Here is a 24,830-nt window from a genome sequence, read left to right as displayed (position 1 = left end):
CTGGATAACTATTCAAGAATCGAACCGAGTGAAACAACGAAGAGAATTGGAAGTTTTCTTAGCTCCACGCTACACCTTGAAAATACACCCTCAAGATGTGCGTGGACCTCTGTTGTTTCGTTAAAAAGATTTCAAAGACGGAAAATACATTTACTTCTATCAGCACGATGAACATTTCGATGCCATTACCATTATCATTTGATTCCTGTGATACATATTTTAATGTGTGAAATGTAACTATGTCTATAACATTTAAGAGCAACACAATCATTGTGGATCGAAATGTGAGGGATGTTTGTCCTCTAAACCCCGTCTTGACGATGGACAAGACCGAGTGCATTGCCCAGCGTTTCAGCGCACATTTGTCAGTCCTACCTGTTACCAACAACATTTGAAAACGCAAGGTTCAAAGCAGAAAAGTGCTTATAAACTGCCGAGATTGTTTCCTACTCGTTGACAAGGCATACGTACTAATAGTGCCAGAGCACACGTATGTTCAGGAATGAAACAATGTCACATTTGTCGCCTAATCGTGGACTTAGAACACAAATGCTAAATTTAAAAATACAATTCCAAACATGAAGAAAATGATGACCAGAAGAAAGGCAATTTCGTCTTCTTCGAATTTGAATGCCTGCAAGAGACTGGCGTTCACATTACGAATTTCTGCGTGGCTCACCGAGCGTGCGAGAAGTGCATCCAAGAAAATATCTTTAGTCGCTGCCCTCCTTGTAGTAAACTTCCTTCAGGACTTTAAATACATTTTTGGGGAACAAACTGTATGTGATTTCGCCTAATAAATCTTAAATCCTATCGGCTAGACGTAGAGTCAAGAGGACATCAAACGTTACGGAGATAGTCATCGCTATGCCGCAGTGATGGCTCACAATTTCTCTGGATACGATGGTACGATTGACAAGTTCTCAGATACTATACGGAACAAAGTAGTAAAGGTCCGAAAGTGACTCATTTTACGGAGTCAAAATCATTTCCTTGTAAGCGGGACATGTGCAGTTTAAAGATTCGATGAGTTACTTGGCCAATTCTTTCAGCCGAATGCCTAGAAAGTTTGGAATAACAAAAATGACCAAAGCCTATTCTACGCACTTTTTCAATACCGAAACCATTCAACACCTCATGCTACCACATTTGGGTCAGTGTGGAGTTGTTCAAAGCTCTGGAGGTTACCAGTTGTTAGACGTGTACGAAATTTACCACTTTCCCAAGGCAGAAAATACATCAAGGGTGACCAAGCTCGGAAAAGCATTTTCGCAGACTATGTGGATGCTTTTGTGAAGCTGAAACAAGAAGCCAGTAGCTATCCTTCCTGATGCCACACTCCCGAAGACCAACATAAATGCAAAGGGAAATACTGGGAGCAGGAAGGCATCAGCTCAGATCACGTGGAGAAAAACGAAGGACGGCGATCGTTTGCCAAAGTGATATTGATTTGCTTGTAGGGCAAAAGGGCACATCGACCGTGTTTACACAAGACAGGTTATTTGTCCGACCCTTCCCGCTACTTCCAGATGATTCACGATAAAACTAAATACATGAAACACGTTGACGTCCCACCTGAGTAATTAACCTTATTCAATTACGAGAAAGAACTGGTCTTTATAGAAGCTGGCAAATTCGGACATTTCGTCATTGCGGTTGTTCGAAGTTTTAGAACTGTTAGCAGATCGTGTGCTGTATTTTAACACGGACACTTGCTACTAAATCCATAGCTTGGGTCACTGTTACCAAATAATCGAAGGAGATCTTTTAGGAGTCTGGACGGACTAGCACCCCGACGAAAAGATTCTAAGTGTGGCTAGTGGCCGTCCTTCAAATTACGGCTACAAATATTGGGACAAACAAGGAGAAGTGCACGCCGAGTGTAAAGTGAAAAGATTGACTCTCAATTATCGTACCAGTCAAGTGGTGAACTTTGGTGTGCTGACTGAAGCTTTGAAATCTCGACACAATGGAAACTTTAAAGTGACCACCTACAAACCGTACAAGTTTGTACGTTTACCCGCACACCAAATTGTCAGTCGGTCTTTGGAAAAAATGTATCAGATCATGTACAACAAGCAAGTCCTACTTTCCAATCACTTCACTTTTCCTTACGGTCAAGTCGATATTGATCAGCATATAAAAAGGGAGAACGTCCAAGACGGATAATTCATTGCAACTACCAAGACCAAGCGGGAAAGATGAATGCTTTTCTAGTTCGGGGATTCTCAAGTGGAGTGCGATGCTGTACCTTGTGATTGCAGAGGTGCCATACGCTGAGACCTGAACAATTCAGTATCACTTCATGGGATTTTATATATCACTACTACTACCACTACTACCGTACCTACCATGCAAAGCGACACTGTGCGTGTCAAACCTGACGGATGCGAAAGCGATGCCACTCGTAATAGTTGACCCTTTACTGGTTTTCATGGTGGATGTCATCCATCACGCGAGACCATGCGTCTACCACCACACCGATGTCACCCAACCCTAAGTAAACTCCTGCGGAATTTACGTACCCTCATCGAAATGAGTCTGTGCGCTTGCCTGAATAAGTCTACTTTTAAAATCGTTTTCAAACGTTCCAAGGAAAGTGGCCTAATTATCGGAGAGGACCTACCCCCGAAGAATTAGCCAGCGCCGGATTTTTCTACTTTGGCGAGTGGGAGCAGAAAGATTTTGCCTACCTGGAACATGCTTGATGGTCTCTGCATTGCCACTGCCTACCTTTAGTTGGACCTTAGTCACTGAAGTGTCATACTGTGTCGTTTAAGAAACCAGTTTGGCTAGGAGTCAGACGTTGGACAACACCAAGACAGGTGTTTAAAACCCCTTAAAATAATATTCAAGGAATACAAAACGAATCGCAGGAGATCTACAAGGAAGCTTGGCAGGGACTTGCCAGAGCAAATTCTCATTTGGTGACTGAGGAACGTTTGTGTCGAGAAATTCACAAGAGGAAATTGACAAAAGTCAACAACTCATCATTTTGTTCTGGATCAAGTCAGCGTTCTTCTGATTATTCCGCTTTAGACCGTTTACATCAGAAGATTTCGTTACTCTTCTTGATCATTACCCTGAATGGCAGTGGTTAAAAATTACTCACTATGTCTATTACTTTTGCTCTAGGAGAATATTGTAAATAAAACAGGACAATTAGAGGTAACCCCAACGTGGGTATCACTATTGAATGACATGATCAGGATACTTTACAAGAGAACATTCGTGGTTTGCCTCTAGGGTTGAGAGAACGCATTTACCGAGAGTTGGTCAAAATACAAGGTCAACGCAAAGAACAATTGCATCTGTTACATCACCAATGTTGAAACCACTAGTACCTGAATGATGCAAGAGGACTAATTTATTTTAAAACGTTCCCTTGGTCAAACATTGTTGATCTGGACGAGGACCAGAAGACTTTGGTGGCTACTCATTCGTCTACTTAAAGGTTCCATACAACAACGAGTTCCAGAGGAAGAGTTAGAGGATTACCAAAATCTTTAACGTTATCAAATTTTTCTTGTAGAGGAAAATTCTGTGCGATGTTTTGGTGTGTGAACTAGTGACTAAAAATGTGGATTCGCTACTGAAGTACGGTCAGTTTTGTGCAAAAAATACACTTATTACCTCCGACAAAAGAGGTATAAAAACGGATTACCATGAAACAACCTGTATTAGTTAATGAATGAGAGTACTCAAAAGGTAGAAGATTACGAATACCTGTTACAAGAAATGTGTCCATCGAATTCGGGTCGACGTGTGGTGTGTGTCTTAGTGACTTCCTTTCTGGTATTTCGTTTACCAGCCGTTTCCTTGTGGACTCTTTATGAACAGCACCAACCACCAACTAAAACATGAAAGTTGTTCCTTTAAATATCCACTAGAGACTCATTCTGTTAAAAAGCCTTGTTTTTTTAATCTGGATACTCCTCGACCTCTACTGGGAAAAAAACATTCGTCAACGTTTAGGTACTGAAGATGTGCACGACGATGTGTATGTAGCTTGTGACTTACACGCTCACTCGACAGATGTACGGGACTGGAAATGTTGGGTTTTCGAGGCTTGGACCAAAAAAGTGGCCAACTTTACTCAAGAGTTGTGATTCTAAATTTAAAGCACCAGTAAAAACGAAACTTTTAATCTTGTGTTAGAAAAAAGACCCGTCAGCGAGGACAAACACTCCCTTCAGGACAGGACTGTCATGGACATTCCTGAAAGGTCATTCCGATACGACACCTGTGTGACTGTTCCCAATGTAGAGACTGTAAAAACTTTACACATTGCCCGTAGAACATCTTTGTTACCAAAAACAACATGTTGTACAGTTACTTGTTTATATTCAGTTTTGATCGTGTTGATGTATATTTTATCGCTACACTTAGTCATTCTGCTTTTATGTAGTTTTGTCATTCATGTTGTCCATTTAAAAAATCAATACACATGTCCTGAAAAGAAAGTATATAAACCTTTGTCTGTATTCGTGTCAAAAGTGATATTCCCAACACTACTATGGCTACCTCTGCTGTCTCTGTTCCCTCTTCCTCCACTTTCAAAGTCATCGACGAAAACTTAGATCGTGCCAGTTGGGAAGCCTTGTATCTTCGCCATCCCTTTAGCATGTTAATTGATGGACGCAGCGGTTCAGGCAAAACCGAATTTGTCAAACGTTTGATCGAACATAAATATCATTTAATCGATCGCCCACCTCAACGGATCGTGTGGTGTTACAAAGAGTGCAATCAGCGTTCAGTCTCTTGCGAGAAAGTCAAGGTGATTCCGTCGTTCCTGGTGAAGACGACGGGATCGTGTCAGATCCCAACCAAACCTATCTGGTCATTTTCGACGATATTTTAGGAGAAGACGAAGAAGAAATTATACTGTGGTTTACGCGTAAAGGGCATCATCGTACTACCAGTGTCAATTACATCACTCAAAACGTGTTTCAACAAAGTAAAGACCATCGTACCATCAGTCGCAATGCTTATTACGTGGTCTTGTTTAAAAGCCCTAGAGAAAAATCGCGCAAGTGCAAGTCTTCGCCAAACAGTTAGGAACGTCTTGGCGGACTCATGCGTACGAGGATTCCACTCAAACCCCCACATGCCTATTTACTCGTGGATTTACCCCCCCCCATTATTTTACTCCTTCCCGTGTGTGGATAATAGATAATATGTGAAGTTATTGTAAGGGATGTCTTCATTCACGTCCGTGCTTGACAGATAAAGTCGAGCGTTTTTCATTTGCGTTAGTCAACATTGAATTCAAAAAATCGCTTCAAGCCACCTTGATGAAATGAAGAGGCTGCAGGACGTTCTAGACAAGTTGGGGTTGATAGAGGAAATGCTAATAAAACTGGGCGATGAGTACTATTACTGTTCCCATCGAGTTAGGATGGAGATAAACTACTTGAGGATGTGTTAGGATATGTTAAGTGATCTCCTTAAAGAAGAAAAGGAAGAGAAGAATAATGTAAATGACAAAAAGAGGACCAGAGAATGGACTAATAAAATAGAAAAGGAAGAAGAATATGAAAGAAAGAAAGAAAAAGGGAAAACGAAAAACAAAAACATTACAGGAGGAGGAAAAGTGAAGAAAAGAAGTCAACATCGATAACAAAACTAAGTAGATGGTAGATGAAAAGAAGAAACTAGAAGACCAAGAAGAAGAAGAAACCACAAACCCTTTTCAGGCCACTCCATTTCCTCGAAAATATGTGTTCTTGCCTAAAATATTTTTAGTCGATTTTATATTTGATATTTTATGTTTGCCTCCAGAAATATTTAGTCTCTTGCCTAAAATATGTTTTAGCCGATTTTATATTTTTGGTGTGGCATATTGATGTTTATCAATCTATACTTATGTGATATATATGTATATGTCTATATATTTACTGCATTTGTCTTTACCTAGAGTAACCAGTATTCAGGTCAGACCCTTGCAACGTTGTGTCCAATATACAGTACCGTGTCGTCACCCACCTTTTCCATTCCTATTGTCCCTATACAAAACCCAACCTTTTTTTATTGACGCTATAGTGTCCGTGGGTCATTTTAAATATGTTTACGCCAAAGTGGACCAGGGGGTTTTGTAGTCCGAATTCCTTATGACGCTAATGTGGCCCCATTCACTACTAACCGCCGACCTACGGAGGCAATCTTCATCAGATACCCACGTTGTTCCGGTCGAGATTCGAATTCACATTGGCATAGAGATGAAATGTGTGAGTGATCTGCAAAGTCAAGCGACTTAGACCACTCTGTCACATCCTGAGGACAATATTGTACCGTATAGTTAATATGGAAGAAGCATCGTTGAATAAACTGGACAGATCAGTATGATGTTAAACACAAATAGGTAAACCCAAGTTTAGAAAGCGTAAAATGTGGGTCACTTTGAGCTTCTGTGCTTGTAAGGGTATAGTATTTACAGAAGGTACGTCCAAAATTAATGTTTGTGATTGGAATTTATTTACTTTCCAAAAATTCCAAAGGATATTGCGGAATGAAATATAGGTTAAAATTTGGTTATAAGCTACTTACAAAACCCTATAGAAGGCTAGTAAAAAATCGGCTTCTTTTTTGTAAGCGTATTGTTGTAACAGAGCTGTCATGAGCATGACTGCAAAATTTAGCCTAATCCAGTAGAGTATTAAATATAGGTTCGTGACATTTCTCGGTATCCGAAAAGTATTAAGAGATATGTAGGCTTTTTATCTATGATAAATAGTGAAAACATCAAATTTAAATAATTTCATTTCAATGGCGCCAGTATATTTGGTGGAAGAAGAACTCGGGAAGAACCACCGACCCAAGGGTAGTTACTGGCAAACTTGTTTTCACATGCCCAGTTGGCTGAACCCGATACTAGAATCCACGCGGACATATGTGATCGCTAAGCGCGAGCGCCTGAGGCCACCCGGAACCCGAGGTTCTTCCTTTGTTGCAAAAATGTGGTACTAATAAATATGCATTTCTGTAACAAAGTTGTATCGTCAAATAGAGCATCAAGCTAAAGTCCCTCAATATGTGTAATGACTTTTGATAGTATTGCAGATACACGATGCTTAAACTATATTTGATTGAGAGATAAATGCAGAAAACATGACATAAACACAGACAACTTAACATAAACCAATAACAAGTGAAATATAGATCACCGTGTCCTCTGTTTCATATGAGAATGTGGTAGGAATGTACATAATCGTCTAGTGTTATAGTTCTACCATTAAATGAGCCTGAGATGTAAGCTTAAAACATAAAATGCAACCAATGCCAGTGAAGTATGAAGTATGGGTCACATTTACATGCCTTGTGATGAGGGTGTAGTACTCATCAAGATGCATTCGTCAATCAAATTTCGCGAATCTTGGTAAAACAATTTGCCTACAGGGTGCTAATTCCTAAACGATGCTGAGCAAAATGTTAAAACGTATAATAAGCCAGTAAAATGTAAAAATGTGAACGGTAGGCCAATATATGTTTGTCGTGATACTAAAAGAGATGCATACAATCACTAAGTTTGAGGACTGGTACATAAACGTTTAAAGAAAATGTAACCAAACTCAGTTAATCATAAAACATGTGTCGCACTAGCCTGATTTGTAATGACAGAGTGGTACTCATACAGATACTGTAGTCGACGCCTTTCTCGAGTCCAAGTATACTAGTATATACACACTGTGCCTAATTAAAACCCAAAATAAATCAAAATCTACTTGCTATTTAAGATATAACGCAACAACCTAACATAAGACGGTAAGATGTCAAATGTAAGGTTACATTAACCTTTTATTTTGTTGCAGGGTTTGGGTATTAATAGAGACTAATAGAATCATCATTTTGATGATTCTGGCACTTTCAGAACTTTATAAATAAACTTAATCCACAAAATATCCTCAAAGTCATTTAAGCATGACATCCTAGTCAGTGTGACCCACTTACATGATGATGACCGAATGCGATGAAATTCTCTCATGAAAGTTAGATGATTCAAAGTGCAACATTATTTAGAGCGCATTCACAAAGTTTGATATCAACGCAAAAACTTTACCAAAAACGTACATGTATATACAATGTTAGCCGCCGATCCCCCTTCCATGTGATTAAATGGTATGAAACCCACTCCAAACTGTCGCCTAAAAATCTAGGATGAAAGAATGGTTGACTTTCAGTGAGGGTGTACGTATGTATATGCTTTTTATGTGCAGCCGTTGACGGTAGATGCTGCACAGAAGTGAGCTAACAATGAAGCAGACTTGTAAATTATGAGCATTCGGGTGTATGATGGAAAAAACCTCCTTTTTATCGACACAATAAATCCATGAAAGTTACACTAAAACGTTAAACAAAATAATAATTCAAGGTGTATAGAATTCATTAATGCTTCATTTAAACAGCGTACGATGAGTCAACATATATTTAAAATTTAAGGAGTAAAATAATTTTCAACTCCTAGCTAAAAAACGAGTCCAGTCTAAAAGAGGTAATGTCATCTCCTTTCCTCAGTTGTACTTGACTTTATACAAAACAGAGTATGATCGATTGATATATTGACTACGAAAATCCCGTCTATTCAGTCACATGATTAACATTAAGCTTCATCATCTTCAACTACTGATTACTTTATACAAAGAAAGGTTTACTAGTGAATAACACAGGGTAGTATGACATGGTGAAAAAGAAGACAACATTAGTGATGATTATAATCAATTTGAAACTAATTTTCCAGCTTACACTGTGACAATTATTCTATTTAATGAGACGGCAATGTAAGCGAAACGCCAAATTCTACTGTTTCTATTACTGCGCTTCTGTGGTTTTTCTTTGCACTTTATTTGCATATATTCATCATTTTGGCGTGAGGTCTGCGGAGATTATGCAAGATTTATGTTGGGTCTCAGGTCTATCCACTTTTCTAGTGCCCAACTCTATACCTATGTCTGGGAATTTGTTGAATGTAATACACCGGAGCTACGTGTTTTATTCAGCAAGAGATATGGGATTATGTTTAGTGTCTTTGTCTGGTCTGTAAGAATTTCTTTGTCTGCTAATAGTGATGGCTTAATGGCAAACTTATTTAGATGTAGAGATGGGTCAATGCGGACATTCCAGTACTATACAGATTGTTAAGTTTGTCAATGTGCACGCGATGTTTGACGAGTTTTCTATCGTATTGGCAGAGAAGACGAACATGAACTTCAAAAATTTGTCAGCTAATGTATAAAGGTCCTATCTGCGGTTTGATAAATGTTTTATGTTTCCCTGCTTTAAACTGTGGTTTGTATAAATAAACAATATCGCATATATTACCGTTTGAGACAAAAGGTTTTTCCGAGGATTATTTTGATACATTCCTTTTGTCTTTTTATGCTTCCATCATCAAGCGCCATTGCAACTTTTGGATCCTTTAAAATGTGAGTTACATATTCCTTTGCCAGCAAAGATAATTCCGTGTTTGGATTCGCAAACTCTAATACTATTTTTGGATGTCTACCGTACATTGAATATAATGGTGGCTATTCCATACTGCCAAAATTTGGTTTAAGCAAATGATGAAAAATGCAATACTGGTCTCAAAGTTCCAAGCAATTCTTTCACTGCACAATATTTGATAAGAAAATTTGTTCTGCCGTTGTAGTGGTGGCATGGTTGGATCCAGTGTCGACATAAACCGTCTTGCAAAAATGCGGTGTTGTTGTGGTTTAATGTCGTTATTTGGTGGAGGAAGAAATTAGGAGCAACCCAGGAAGAACCACCGACCCACGATAAGCTAGTGGCAAGCTTTCTTGCATACCCACGTTAGCTGAGCCTGAAACTTGAACCCACGCTGTCAGAGGTGATCTGTAGGCGATCAGTAAAGGCAAACGCTTTTGACCACATGTGCACCCGGTGCTTGCCAAAAATGCAATGACAATGGATACTTAATGGCGCTCAGCGGAATCAGTGCCGCATATTATCCGATGTAACGGATGAGCACTAGCAAACATTTATTCCTGTATTGCTTATATATCAACTTGTCTGCGTGTTGTGGTCTTTTGCTTCGTGAGTGTCTGACACTTGACTTAACCCACTGATCTGTGTCCGCATTCAAATCTGACCACTGCAATGATCAGCGTATCTGTTCATGTGGTCTGTTTATTGCCATGTGCCCTCTATGAGTATCTCTTAAAACAAATATAAGCAGTAATGGTATATACATTTGTATATGTGACTTTGTATCTTTCTTCCGAAACCTGGGGTTTGTGAGAAATTTTACTCCATCATAGAGGATATTAAATGAAATTCCGCGTGTTGCTTGGGAATCATTTATTATTTTTCTTTTGCTAAGGAATTAAGTTCTTTTGAACAATTTAAGGTCCTTCCTCTGTTATGATTTTAATCATTCATGGGTTACACACTTGAGTGTCGTTACTTACATTTCCTTGTTCAGCTGTGCTACATTTAGCTTTGAATGTTGTTACGTTTTTTCATTCACCGCAACTGCGGAGAGAGGCAAGATGCCGCCAACATTAACGTCTGCGTTAGGAATAACTGTCACGGCCATATTTGCGACAAATAGCATTACCAGAATTGTTGTTGCACTCTCTTCGTCTGCTATTAAATAAGATTCACATGTTGCTGTGCCATAAAAGAAAAACAAACAAATAACAGGCCTAGATAGACCTGATATTGTTCACCTGGTTTATATACCTGATCAGCTGAACCTTTTACAAAGCAGCCCCCATTAGTACCATAATAACACATTCGATGTCATGTATATCCCAAACCTCATATAAAAATGCTGATTTTATATTATGCTAGATCGTGATAAAATGCTTCCTGAAGATGAAAGCATGATTAATATGCATTGTATCTTGGTCATTATCGAAGTTGTCAACGATCAGCATGATAATAAACTCACCAGATGAAAACTGTGGATTCAACAGTGGTAAGACAGAAGCCCAGTGAAGCAGGTGCGAGATCTCCTCATTAATATGCGTCTATTTTCCTTACTACTCTACAAGATCCAGATAATAGAAAGACATATTCTAAATCTGATCAAAATCAAATCGCATATATAGCTGACGGAGTGGTAACAATATCAGTCAATGAAATGTAAGGTTACGTCAATATTATGCGTGGATAGTACTCCTTATTAACTTCATCCAAGATCCGATGAAAAAAGCCAATGTTTCTAGTTTGATCAAAATCAGATCAGAACTCTGGCTTCCAGGATGGTGACAAACTCGATCAATCAAATCCCAAATCAGCTCATTCGTATCCATTGATCTGGATCATTATCGAAATCCACTGAAACCACGATCATATAAGACATTAATCCAAATTTGATCAAACTCGGATTGGAACTATGATTAGGAGGGTTAATATTCATCGCCATTTGGAATCAATATCACCTATTTAGCATGCGTTGGTTTCCGCCATTATTTGAAATCATCCAAGATGCTACTGATATAAATATATATTCAGAGTTCGATTAAAATCGAACCAGCAACGACGGGCTCCAGATTGATGACAAGATTAGTCAGTTGGGTACAGTATCACGTCTTTTAGTGTACATGGATTATGCCCATTTATAGAAGTTTTTTCAGACTTTGATAGTATTAGCCCATGTTTCAAGTCTGATTTGAATCGGATCAGAAATATGTATTCGAGAGCGATAGCAAGTAGTTGCTGATGGACGGACGCAAGCCTAACAATGGATGACGAAGAGCCATACCATAATCTCTCTTCGCCTTAAGGCCAGCTGTGCTAAACCAAGTATGCACTCTACAAACCGATACGAACAAACCATTGCTTGCCATCAAGCAAATTTCCTCACAGGTTCTTTTATGTCAAATAACCACATGAGTGAAGTAAAGGTCGCACGTGCCGTGCACGTTGCTAACTTCTGTATCTGGTTACCATCTAAATTGTATCTTTCAACTTTTGTGCTTTATCATAATGCATTGCATAGTTGCCCTGTTTAATTTTACGTGTTTACGTCATATTTCTCTTCCCCTCTTATAGAGAGCGAACTCTCCCAATTGCAGACAAATTTTCCTTTATTTTAATCTTACTTTGGTGTCTTTATTGGAGTCGATGCAGTTATAGATATCACGCGAAACTCCGTTGTTTCTCCCTACCTTACGCATGTCCATGCTACTAAAAGCACACTGGATTGAAGAGCCTCCTGGGAGGAGGATGTCAAATATGAAACGAACAGAGCTGTTAATCAGTGATCAACTATCTATTATATCCGCTGTTATCGCTATTATCTTTTGGGACCGTGAGGGAACCTTTATGCATTGCTTATTAATAAGCTGGAGCCTGTGGTTTAGTGATAATATATTATTATTGAAAGAAATTATCGTAAATTTCTAATTATGGAACTTTAAAGCCCAAAATAATTGAATGTTGCAAGTTTGGAACATTGAAAAACATTGGCAGCTGTTAATATATATTACTTATCACGCTTAGATGTGGCAAATCCATCAGAAATTGCTACATTTTGATAAAATGTCATTGTTTATTGCACATAAATCAACCCCAGTATAATCAAGGGTTTGATGGAAATGAACCAAGTGTAATTGAAACACTGGTACAGAACACTTGTGATGGCATAAAAAGTTCGTGATACATTTGCACCGTGTGAGTGAAATATATACTTACAGTCACATTGTACAACGATTCGGTACTAAATGATATAACTTGATCCATATACAGCAGAGCACTCGTATTTCTGGACTATCGGCGTTAAAGTTGTTGGCCGAGTTTTGCTTGGCAACGGCGTATGTCTCGTTGGATGTGGCATCGAAGTCAACAATACTAACGCGTCTCGTGTTTGCGATATTTGTGGAATTGGATGGAACTATGCTCGTTATAATTCACAATTAACAGGAAGAAATTTCGAAGATGTCACTCAAACTGAGGCATCATCATCGCTCACTTTTAGGGACTTCACCGAAGTCTGCTATTTGGTGCTGTTTGTGGACAATGTCTCCCAACGTTATACTTGTGACTGCATAGCAAAATTTGTCGGTCGGAACAACCTAACCTTCTCATGTCAACCGTGCGGAACGCAGCTCTTCATTCCATGATTTGAAGTTTTGCATAAAAACTAGTAATCTACCAATGAAGTATGTCACCATCAACCTTTTTGACGTGTGTTAGTGGCGACATTTTGACATCAAATTCCATAACATATGACACAGGAGACTCACCGCGAGTCACTGACATGTCATACGGAAATTCTGCTCGAATATGTCGACAGGGTGAACACTTTCATGGTGTTTAAAAGAAAAGAAATTAAGTAATCAAAGATACTTTATTGGTTCTTTAGTCCCTAATATTGATGGATGCAATTATAACGCTGTTATCACAAAACGTAAACGGTTGGTGCTGAAAATGTTCTCATGTTTTCCCATCTCATTCAGTATGATCCATGCCTCAGACTTTTCTATTTATGCATTCGCATCAACCTTGCGACGTCGAAGCACTATTCCGGACACATTGCCTACGTAGCTGCATACACGATTGTCAGCTATGTGGGGCATGAGGGACCGGGGTAGTATAATTATCAGACTTTTTGAGAGAAACTGTTATTGTACATAAAAAAATTAATTATTCCAGAAAGAAAGAATTTATTATTGAAAATGTCCTAGCACAGCTGCGCTATTGTTGATGACCCGGTGATTAAATTAGTATTTCTCGGCTGATGTGACTGAATAATGTATTTACATAAACCAGTGATGCAAACTAATGAAAGAAGTAATCCATTCTGAAATTCGGATTCATCCACAACGTGCTACATCTTCACTGTAAGCGATTTACGTAGTATTAGTTGGGAATTTAGTTACTAACATAGACGTGCTTGAGCAAATCTATGCTGATTTTGTAACACAGTAATATGTGACATATTCCATCAAGGAAGATCATTCTCTCGCGAGCCAACTTATAGATGGCACAGAACAGACTGTAATTGCTTTGATTTTAACATTTAAGCTGAAACAACGTTATAGTCATATCCGATTATTCGTTGGATGTATTCAGATAGGATTTTATGTTCGAAGTTGTTAATAAAAGTTTAAAATATATCCCCCTTTCATTGTTTATTTTGATATATATTTACATTCGCTTCTTCCCTCCAAGCCACAGTTACACAATGTGATTTAAGTCATCTAAATACAATTAAATGCCGTTAAAGGGATCTTGAGTAAACGTTTTGAGCATTCAGAAAAAACATTAAATGAATATGGTTCGTAATTGCTTGTTTATCACCAAATCCAGTTCAAACCTAACCGGTGCTGAAAACGTACGGTAAAAGCCTTAAACTCAGCTAAATGAAAGGACTAACTGAACATTTTCAATTGAATGTGATTTCTTCACACTGCAAACCACTGGGATATAAGGCCAATTTAAATAAATTCAGACTCGATACATTGATAATACGTTTCTCTTACTAGTATATGGCGGATATGTCTATCCAACTTGATTTGTTTTTCATCCACTATAAATTGCACACATACGACATTTGGGATTCTCTTCTAAACTATAAGAGATTTATATTTAGACCTGATAAATAATTACTGAAAGCACGGTACTCGTATTGACCTCAATTTGAACGCAAGATCTACCTTGTAACAAGTTTAAATTTTCCTGGGAGAATTTTCTGCTTCAACCAAAGTTTGGAGTAGACCATTCGGTTGCACGGGTAAAAATGGATTCCCAACATGTATATAGTTAATGTTATACAGATAGAGACAGGAAAAAGTGATACAGTACCAGCACAAATTATATTGCATACTGAAGACTGGTATTGTACTATTTTGTGCACCAACAATAGAGTGGCGAGGTTTACTGAAAGCTTGAACTCTAGACCCTATGCAACTTAAACGATTCTGTCTAAGATCATGTAAATTGGCCTGTGTACATCATATACATACGATGCTGATGTCTGTGACTTTTAAGAAAATAAAGAAAATGCGTGTATTGAATTTTAAGCATATTGGTAATTCCATAGCTGTGTAATGACTTAAAAGCGTGAATAAGAGACCAAGTGCGGAACCATAATTAACTTTCCGAGATAATATGATCAGGTGGTGGCTTATCGTGATCGTTAGCCGGATTGGCTAAAGGTACTGTGACAGAACGAATTTCGGACAACAGTTCACGCGTTTCTTTACTCTGGTTATTTGATGTAAAGGCTTTGTTGACTGCCACATAACCCAGTTCTGCATCATGTTCTTCATCAATTTGCCACATTACACATTATCAATCAGAGAGCATAATTGGTATCAATGACGCTGTTGTTTCCAATATGACTATTCGGAATTCTGTCAGCAATCTGAGTTTGAATGTCGTGTAAGGAAAGGAATATCCGAAAGCAGATATCTATTTTAAATTGGTTGTGAAAAAGAGTGTTCTGATTTAACTGCCATGACACCTGACATTTGCTTAACAGTAACAACTGACCGTAACACTGGACAGCAAACTGACCGTAGCAGTACTCATTGATTTGTCAAGACTTCTTATGACATTGTCCAAAGCTCGCAAACTGATTTATGTTGCTTAATTGGGTCAGTAGTAAGGAGCAAACGTCACTCTTTTTTATAGCTACTGTCAAAATGGCAGAAGATAAATAATTAATTTTTACAATATTACCGTTTAAAAATAGAGTAGATATGTCAATAGTAAAGACCTTTTGTTCTTTAAATTGTGCAAATTATGCGTATAGTTTTCATGTTGTCGTTACGTTTCAGCGAATCAAACTATTTGTAATGATATTGACGTTGACATAGTAACGCTTCTCTTTCGGTGTCATTTGTTTGATTCGTAGTGCCTTTCTGCAACTTTGCATGTTGAAAACAGCATTTTGGGTCAGGCCGTACTAAATGGTTCATACTTTGCGATTGTTGCGATTTTGTTACAGAACTAGCCAGTGGCGTTCCAAAGGTGTATAGCTCCTGGGTTATAATCACTGTGCAACTTTTCTTCTACGATCGTTACATAATACATTATTATGTTGTACAGTATTTATATATTTTCTTCATTGATGAATTGCTTTCCTTTTTTTATTGCATTCCTTGAGAATCTTAAAACCTGAACTTATACGGAGATATTCTCCAGTTTTAGCGTCCTTATCGTTACTAATGTACATGATTTTATGTGAAAAGCCTTAAGTTTTACTGAATTAATCTCCTTTCTGTGCACCTTTTACATCTTCACTGCAGACGTTTGACATATATTGGGTAAATAGACTAAATCTAAATAGAGGACACATTGGATTTTAAATTTGTACCCCACAATAACCAAAATTTTGTTTCTCCTACACCCACGACCCCATCCCATTTTCCAAAAGAACCATAATTTTGTCTCTCCTACACCCATGGCTCATCTCGTTTTCGAAAAGAACATTAATTTTGTCTCCCCTACACCCAAGACCCCATCCCATTTTCGAAAAGAAATACCTTTTTGATTAACCCTTTCCCAGACAGCGAATGGTTCAATCAATGTCACGACAGCAAAGGTCCCCAGTGAATGGTTCCATCAATGTCACGACAGCAAAGGTCCCCAGTGAATAGTTTCATCAATGTCACAACAGCAAAGGTCCCCAGTGAAAGGTTCCATCAATGTCACGACAGCAAAGGTCCCCAGTGAATGCTTCCTCAATGTCACGAAAGCAAAGGTCCCTGAGAAAGAGACGAGTATCTACATACATAATATCACTTTATTAAAGGGTTTTAAAACGAAGATCAATAAGTTGCTGATGACAGTCAGAAACCTTAAATTAGAATAGGTCTCTATTGTTCTTTATACGTTCGTCTCAAGCCCAGCTTATTTGATTAAGCCGTTGTCCGTCCGTTGACATTTGCCTTTTCAGCTTATAGCTCTATACCGGTTGGAGAACGGTACGAAACGTTGCCCATGTTTATATCATGACTGGGTCATGTGTTGCGAACTATAGGCATGCTCAACGAATCAAAAACCTGTCTCATTGCCTAAGTATAACTTCTAAACAGCTTACACTATTTTATGTAAACTTGTGCCAAATATATACAGCGAGTTGCATACCATAGCTAAGCTTTCTGTTGTGTGGTGAACGCCACACCAAGGGATGGTATCATTTTGATTTTATCCTTGTCCAGATTATGCCTTCTGAATCAAGGAATAACGAATATTATGTGTGTTGCTTGTCATGCTGCGACCCTTCAAGGTTAAGGTGACAACAATAGAACATGTAAGTCTCTGACTTGTATCCTTGTCTAGAGTTTAACGTTTCTACCACAGAAGATACTTTTATGCGATTTTGCCCAATCATATACCATGGCTACACGGTGTATTGCATATTATAGTACGCACCTGCCTCAAGGTGCAGGAGAAAAGGAGGATAAACTATTACTGTGACTTTTGCCATTCTTCAGAGTCTAACGTTTGAACAACTGAAGACATTTTAATGAAAATATAACCAATTATGTATCATGACTACTCAGTATGGTATATACCATAGACTCAACGTCAAGGTCACGACAAGATAAAATATAAATGAATCACCTTTGTCCAATTAACAATTAAGATATGTTAATGAAACCTTAGCCTGTGTATATATATATATATATATATATATATATATATATATATATATATATATATATATATATATATATATAATTAGGGGAAAGGTCACAGGACAGAGAAGATGAAAATAGAATCTTTCTTATTTCTGTTTAATTAAATTCCTTACATTGTTTAATGAACTGAATTGTGTAATCCTTTTCGATATATAAAACGATTGTATTGTTGACTTTATGTGGTACTGGAATAAGTGCATTTTAATGTCGAATAATGTTGATGCAAACAACGATTTTTCAACTTAGCCTGCATGCTACCGTATACGCTGGAGGAACACGAAAATATTACCTTTAGGTACCCGAAACTAGTTGATCTAATCTGACTTATGTAGTAATATAATTATTCTAACTGACAAATGCACACACACACACACCTCTCTCTCTCTCTCTCTCTCTCTCTCTCTCTCTCTCTCTATATATATATATATATATATATATATATATATATATATATATATATATATATATATATATATATATACATGCTATCAGCTCCTACGCTCGTGCTTGAGAGTTCTATATTTAGAGGATAATGTTAAAGTGTGTTTTACTTTAGAAGAAAGCATTACATAGATATCTGCCTGGCAAAACTAAGAAGTACTTGATATGGTGAACTTGACGATATATTTCCCAAAATAAAGTTTGTTGTAGAGGAAAACAGGCAAATGTGTCATTTAGCGTCACACCTTTTAGGCGAAGCTACCAATGAATTTGATGTGTATGTATACAAAGGGTTAGGCATTTCTTCTGATAACAGATTATTCAGCTGATCGTGCTTACTTCGTTCTTATAGTATTAAATAACACTGTATGTAAATAATGTTTGTTTCTGCACTTCAAAATTACAGTGTCTATATTTAAGTAAATACTGGCTCCAGTTCTGCTGCGATTTGACACATGGAACTGGTACAGTGTAACGATTCGTCAATGGTAGAGATGAATCATTCGTCTTGATAGCCATCTTTTATTATTGCTTAATTGATTGATTGCTTAATCGAACATATGATTAAAATTAATGATGTATTTATTTTATTTAAGGTATTCCCTGGCTGTTTGTAACTCCGTGGGTTTGTGCCAGATTTTTCCTGGACAACACTTTGTAAGATTAAATATTTATTGTTTTACAGACCTTACAAATCTTAATGTAATTAATTAATAACCTTAGCATTCATATTTTTTAACAAAGACACAAAGACACATTTGTTTTTTTATAACGCAATTGTCCCATTTATTCAAGAACCTTTGTGTCATTAGATTTAAGTGATATTTGGCGAGGGGAAGGGTTTGTGGAAAAAAATTGAAATATTTAATGTACCGAACATCTTTAATAGTCATTTTGCTTTTGGTGTTTGCCAATTTGGGAAATGTCATTTATAAATTAAAAGTTCTCTGCTTTGGTTCAATTAATTTGCTTCCAAAATTAAGGGCTAAAATTGGTAAAAGGTTAGAGTATCCAAATTATGGACCATATCTCCTTCTATGACATAACCTCGGTTTGGTGATATGCTGGACATAACATCCATAGCTTCATGGGTGCACGGACAGCACGGTAATTTTAAGTCAATTAACGGGGATTGTGTTGAAACATAAGGTACAAAAATCAAATGGAGAAAGTGGCTTCTTGTTTGAAAATCTCCAGGAAGACTGGCGCAGAAAATATCGGTCAAGCAATTGAAAACGGGATGCGCTATTTAGAGGTTCGTTTTACATTTATTTCCAAGAATATTTCAAGCGAATAAGTCGTCACTAATCCTTCTTATCTGTGACAAAGGATCCATACTTTTAATTCGGCAACAAATTCTGTGTCACCATTACTTTGGGACGACAACAGGTAAGAAGAAGAAGAAGAAGAAGAAGACTTTAGTCTCCTTTCAAGGGTAAAGATTAAAAAAGAACGGAACGAGAAACGTCCATATCAGACCATACATTTTGTTGCAAGTGCATCTAATTAATACTGTTATATCATATGTTTGTATAAATGTTAGATACTATATAGGCAGTTTAATGCTGATTTTTACATTAATCTTTATTTTGACTATAGCTGGAAAATTACAGAATTTCATCCCAGTAATGGTAAAAATGTTTTAACTATTTAGACTCTCAGTCTATCTGTTTGCCTGTCTTACACGTTCTCTTGGAATTGATACACTAACTGGAACCTTTTAGACTCGTTTCTCCTTCTTATAAACAGGTGCTGGAATACACATCCACGAGAAGATCTGCACTGGATATTAAAGGGCCCAATCACGGCAACAATTGTGGTGAATTTTTTCTTCTATTATTTACCAAATGAAAATATTGAATCCAAAGCAGTCTTGAACATTTTTGGTAACTAAAGTCGGTTTGTTACGTGGAAGTCACGAATACACATTATTCATTTACTTCACAAAATCCTTTATAATTAAAACCTTTCTTACTTTCGTGCTGTGAACGTATTTTCAAGGAACGTTTAGAAGGTCATACATACATACATACATACATACATACATACATACATACATGGATGTATGTATGTATGTTTGGATAAGGAGATACAATGACTAAAAAAAAATATTTCAAAGTCGATCATATCGTAGTACTTTTCAATTGATTTCTTTAAGAGCTGCGTTTTTATGAAAATTGTATGTCAGTTAGGTATCAGTGAAGAACTATATAATATATTCATCGACCACAGGCTCGTCATATATTGTGATACATTTAAAAGAAATAAAGACAAGAATAATGCTTCTATTTCAGATCAATTTTATTTTCTACGTTAATATCATTCGAGTGTTATTTACCAAGCTAACCTCCACTCCTTGCCCAGAAGCAAAAAAGTACAGATACAGGTGAGTTACAAATAATGTCAATTCTGATTTTTATCTGTGTTTGTCTTTGGTATTATACGTTATTCTATTGTATTGTAATAAAGGATAGCGATTGAAATATATATTTTCACCTGTTCAAGATAGAGGTGTTCTCTTTATATTTCTCCATATTTCAGTTTCTTTAAGTATTTCTCCATATTTCAGTTTCTTTAAGTATTTCTCCATATTTCAGTTTCTTTAAGTATTCATTTTTCAGTTTCGTTAAATATTTCTTTATATTTCAGTTGTTAAAAGTATTTCTCCATATTTCAGTTTCTTTAAGTATTTCTTACAATTTCATTTTCTTTAAGTATTTCTCCATGTATCAGTTTCTTTAAGTATTTTTCAATATTTCAGATTTATTAAAGTATTTTTCCATATTTCGGTTTCTTTAGGTATTTCTCCATAGTTCAAGTGCTTTAATTATTTCTCCATATTTCTCCATATTTCAGTATTTTGAAGTAATTATCCATATTTCAGGTTTTTGAAGTATATCTCCATATTTTAGTTTCTTTAACTTTATCTCCATATTTCGTTTTCTTTAAGTATTTCTACAAATTTCAGTTTCTTTAATTATTTCTTCATATTTTAGTTTCTTTAAATATTTCTTTATATTTCAGTTTCCTTAAGTATATCTCCACATTTCAGTTTCTTCAAGCATTTCTCAATTATTCAGTTTCATTAAGTATTTCTCCATATTTCAGTTTCTTTAAGTATTTCTCCATATTTCAGTTTCTTTATTTATTTCTCCGTATTTCAGTTTCTTTATTTATTTCTCCATATTTCAGTTTCTTTTAAGCATTTCTTTGTTTATATGCTTATCATAAATAAAGAGATACATTCATTTTTTTGTTCACATTTTCTGCATGTTGTTCTTCTTTAGAGTTATCTTCATTACATAATCATAAAATACAGAATAACTTTTAATAACGGATGACAAATATTTCAGTACTGGTTGACGCTACATTTTCTTGTGTTGTGAAAATCGCATAGGTTTCAGCGAGATATAATATTGAAGTTTGTCTTATCGATGAAGTTAGTTATTTGTCGAACCGATGCAGTTTCCTTTCGTTTTCTTGGCTGAATATTTACTTTGAATTGCATTCATCATTTGCTCTGTCCATTTTAGACGTCTGGCCAAGTCAGTTTTAATCTTAATACCGGCGTTTGGGGCCTACTACATCGTCTTTGTGTGCATCACGTACCCAACCCCTCGTCTTGATGACACGACAGAAATTGGCCTTCTGTATGCAGAAATGTTTTTCAACTCCTATGGGGCAAGTGCATTTTTATATAAAATGTCATTATTGTAAACTATGGAGGGAGTTGATTTGTATTTAAAATCTTATGACTGTAAACTGCGGGACACGTGGAATTCTTATAAATAATATCATAATTTCATCATTCGAAGGCAAGTGGATTATGTAAAATTATTTGATTGTATTCATTTCAAATTAAGGCAACGTTTTGTGGGGATTAAGCATTTTGGTAGGATAAAACACCATTCAGTTGAAAATGAAGCTCATTCTAAAACATTTATACAATTATAGAAAAAGGAACAAAAGGTCAGGAAGTATCTTTTTAAGGTGTTAAACATTTTGGATGTAACTGTGCAGAAAGCAACCATTTTTAAATTTGTAAAGTCATTAGATGGGGCTCGCGTAATCTTGAAAAATCTTGAAATTAGGTACTTAACCTGAGAGTGTTTCATTTTGAAGTCGGTTTCAAACGTACTGGCAAAGTGCTTGAAAAATTTCAGCAGTCTTCGGAAAATGCTTGAAATAAACAGAAATCATTTATATACTGACCTGAATGTCAGGAAAGAAGAAAAAAATCGGTTAAGAAAATTACAAAGACGATATGTTTTGGAATTTGACCTTCATGCTGGGTAGATTACGTATTCACGTAACGTCGCTTACGTGCTTATTAGTCACCAGCCGTGTTTGAACTTCCTCAAGGTAATGGATTCTGTGCTGTAAAGTGCATTGCTATGCAGAAGAGTATTTTCAAACACGTTGGCCATGCTTTACAAACTGTATATATTCGTAATGCAAGCAATAAACAAAACGTTTTGTGTTCATTAATGCTAGACGAGGTCCGTTTAAATCCGACTGATGGCGCTGCCATACTAATAGTGCTATCGACTAATGCACCCATTGTGGAAATAAAAATTAAAAATCTGAAAATAGTAAGTTTCTTGCCTGTTGCACCTAAACCGTTAGAAGCAAATAAAATATTGTTTGTAAAATACAGTTTGTTGTTTGTAGTTTTATCTGTTATTTGTAGAAGGAATAAATATCTAAGAATTAGCGCCGAGTGTAAAACCGCCTGGATCTGTTAACTGGTGACTACGCATTTGACCTTGGCTCGAGAGTCGCAAGAATCAGAATAAATATTGGCTTGCGGATCTAAGGAATCTCAGGTCTAAAGTCCCACTATCAGTATAAATTAGGTACTTAGAGAGCTAAGAAATCTCAGTTCCAAGTCGCCAGCATCAGTAGAAATAGGGTTTTTGAGTTAAGGAATTTCAGATAAATGAGCAAATTGGTTTAATGTCTCATGACAAGATGGAGATACATAATAAAATGAAATATTTACAATAGGAACGAATTTATATTATGTTTTCACTTAAGCCCGAACATTCAAGAAGGAGTTTGAAACTATGGCAAAACTGATTACTCCCAAACTGATATCGATTGGATAATTCCATCTCTATTCACAAACGCCAAGCCTCTCGAACGTCAGTGTCTTCATCCGGTTTATTTATATATTTTGTAACGAAATAATTTAAAATTTACTGTTTAAGAATGAAGTAATTCTGAAATTTTGTAGGTGTTACATATATAACGAACATTTAAATATGAATAGTGCTTGGAAAGTGTTGGAATTCCCCGATGAAATATACGTATGTACTGTGCTTGACAACATGTTTAACGCACGTATAGCTTCTCTATATTTGACAAAAATTTAGGAGTTGCAAAAATATTGATATTGATAGATATTTTCAGTTTTTAATTTTATTTTCTCTATATATTAAACAAAATTAGCGATATTGCAATATTTCCAGGTCATAGATAATTATTCAGTTAGAATCGATATAGCCATAACTAACGAGAAATCTTTCTTTTTTAGGGCTTTATCATTGCCTTGCTGTTCTGTTTCTTCAATTCAGAGGTAAGTTACCTATTATAAAATATTCTTTAATTTTCAGCAAAAAAAAAATTCATAATAATGAGTAACAAAAGTAGGTAAACTTGACTCACACTGTTTACAAACTGCATACATACCACTAGTTCTATTTATATACTCCCTACATATTGGTACAAATCTAAAAGGAGATCTATATGAATTGGTGATTAGGAATCTACTGTAAACAATTTTTACGAGAAATACTATGTCTGAAATCTAGGAAGTGAATTGTCTTGGTTCTGTCCTGGTAAGAGACCTGATGTCTGGAACATTTACTGGACAATTAACTCCACTCTACCGCCACGTAATACTGCGGATGTGCTAAGAAAGAGTTTGGGAATACATCTTTGGAGTTTCTTGGCAGAGCGTGTTAAATTGGCGAGTATGTGGTATCGGAAACTATAAGATGTTCTAATGTTATGGATCTTGCAACAGAAACGTCAAGATCTCAGAGATTAGGAGCCATATGAATTGTTACAACGCCATGGCTGTTAACTCCTTCATCATAGCTCAAAAATGAGGTAACAATTCGACGATTAACTCAAAGGCGTTCTTATCTGTAGGCAAACATTCTTAAGTTTTAAGTAATGAAATCAAACTTCAGACTTTCATGTTCTACAGATTTCAACAATCTGGACACCTGATATGCCTGTAATAGGTTTCATGATAACAAGGCTCAAGTTTCTGCAATAAGACACGATACAAATCTAAAAAAAATTAAATAATTTTGGGTCGTTATTCACGGTCACGAAAACAGGCGTTAACTATCGTCTCTGGCGCTAATCCTTATTTTGGGTATGTGTTGCACATTCCGACAAACGCCTTAGAAACATTAATTGGAAGACTAACCTTATTTTATGAACCGTAACATTTATCGTAATGGCAAAGCTGGGGTTTTATTATGTGATATGATGAAAGGATTCGCCATATAGATTAAATGAATGATTTAACGTATTTTGCAGCAATTTCGACAGCTGTTAATTCACATGCTAAAACATTGTTTGAGGTCGAGAACGTTTTATAACCATTGCTTCACAACATAAAAAAAACTTATATCATCTACCAGAGTCGATAAATCGACTGCTCTGCTAACATCGAGGCGCATATACAACGTAAATGTACGAAATGTTTATATTTAGTTCCTAAATACCTTAGTTTAATGTTGCTTGTACGTAAATACACGA

At 36.4% G+C, this 24,830-nt stretch overlaps 1 protein-coding gene across 2 annotated transcripts in view; it reads left to right on the top strand.

The window, feature by feature from the left end:
* LOC149776406 (secretin receptor-like) overlaps positions 1–24,830 on the top strand; it is a 106,078-nt gene that overhangs the window by 78,175 nt on the left and 3,073 nt on the right. For both annotated transcript variants that reach the window (XM_089940811.1, XM_089940812.1), the window contains exons 8-12: positions 18,650–18,710; positions 19,803–19,872; positions 20,348–20,439; positions 21,587–21,734; positions 23,590–23,631. In XM_089940811.1, the coding sequence (XP_089796937.1) occupies positions 18,650–18,710; positions 19,803–19,872; positions 20,348–20,439; positions 21,587–21,734; positions 23,590–23,631 (413 nt within the window). The remainder of the gene's footprint in view (positions 1–18,649; positions 18,711–19,802; positions 19,873–20,347; positions 20,440–21,586; positions 21,735–23,589; positions 23,632–24,830) is intronic.

The sequence above is a fragment of the Sinohyriopsis cumingii genome, chromosome 18, assembly GCF_028554795.1.
Source record: "Sinohyriopsis cumingii isolate HCF-2022 chromosome 18, ASM2855479v2, whole genome shotgun sequence".
Lineage (NCBI taxonomy): Eukaryota > Metazoa > Mollusca > Bivalvia > Unionida > Unionidae > Sinohyriopsis > Sinohyriopsis cumingii.
This window is presented reverse-complemented; position numbering and strand designations above follow the sequence as displayed.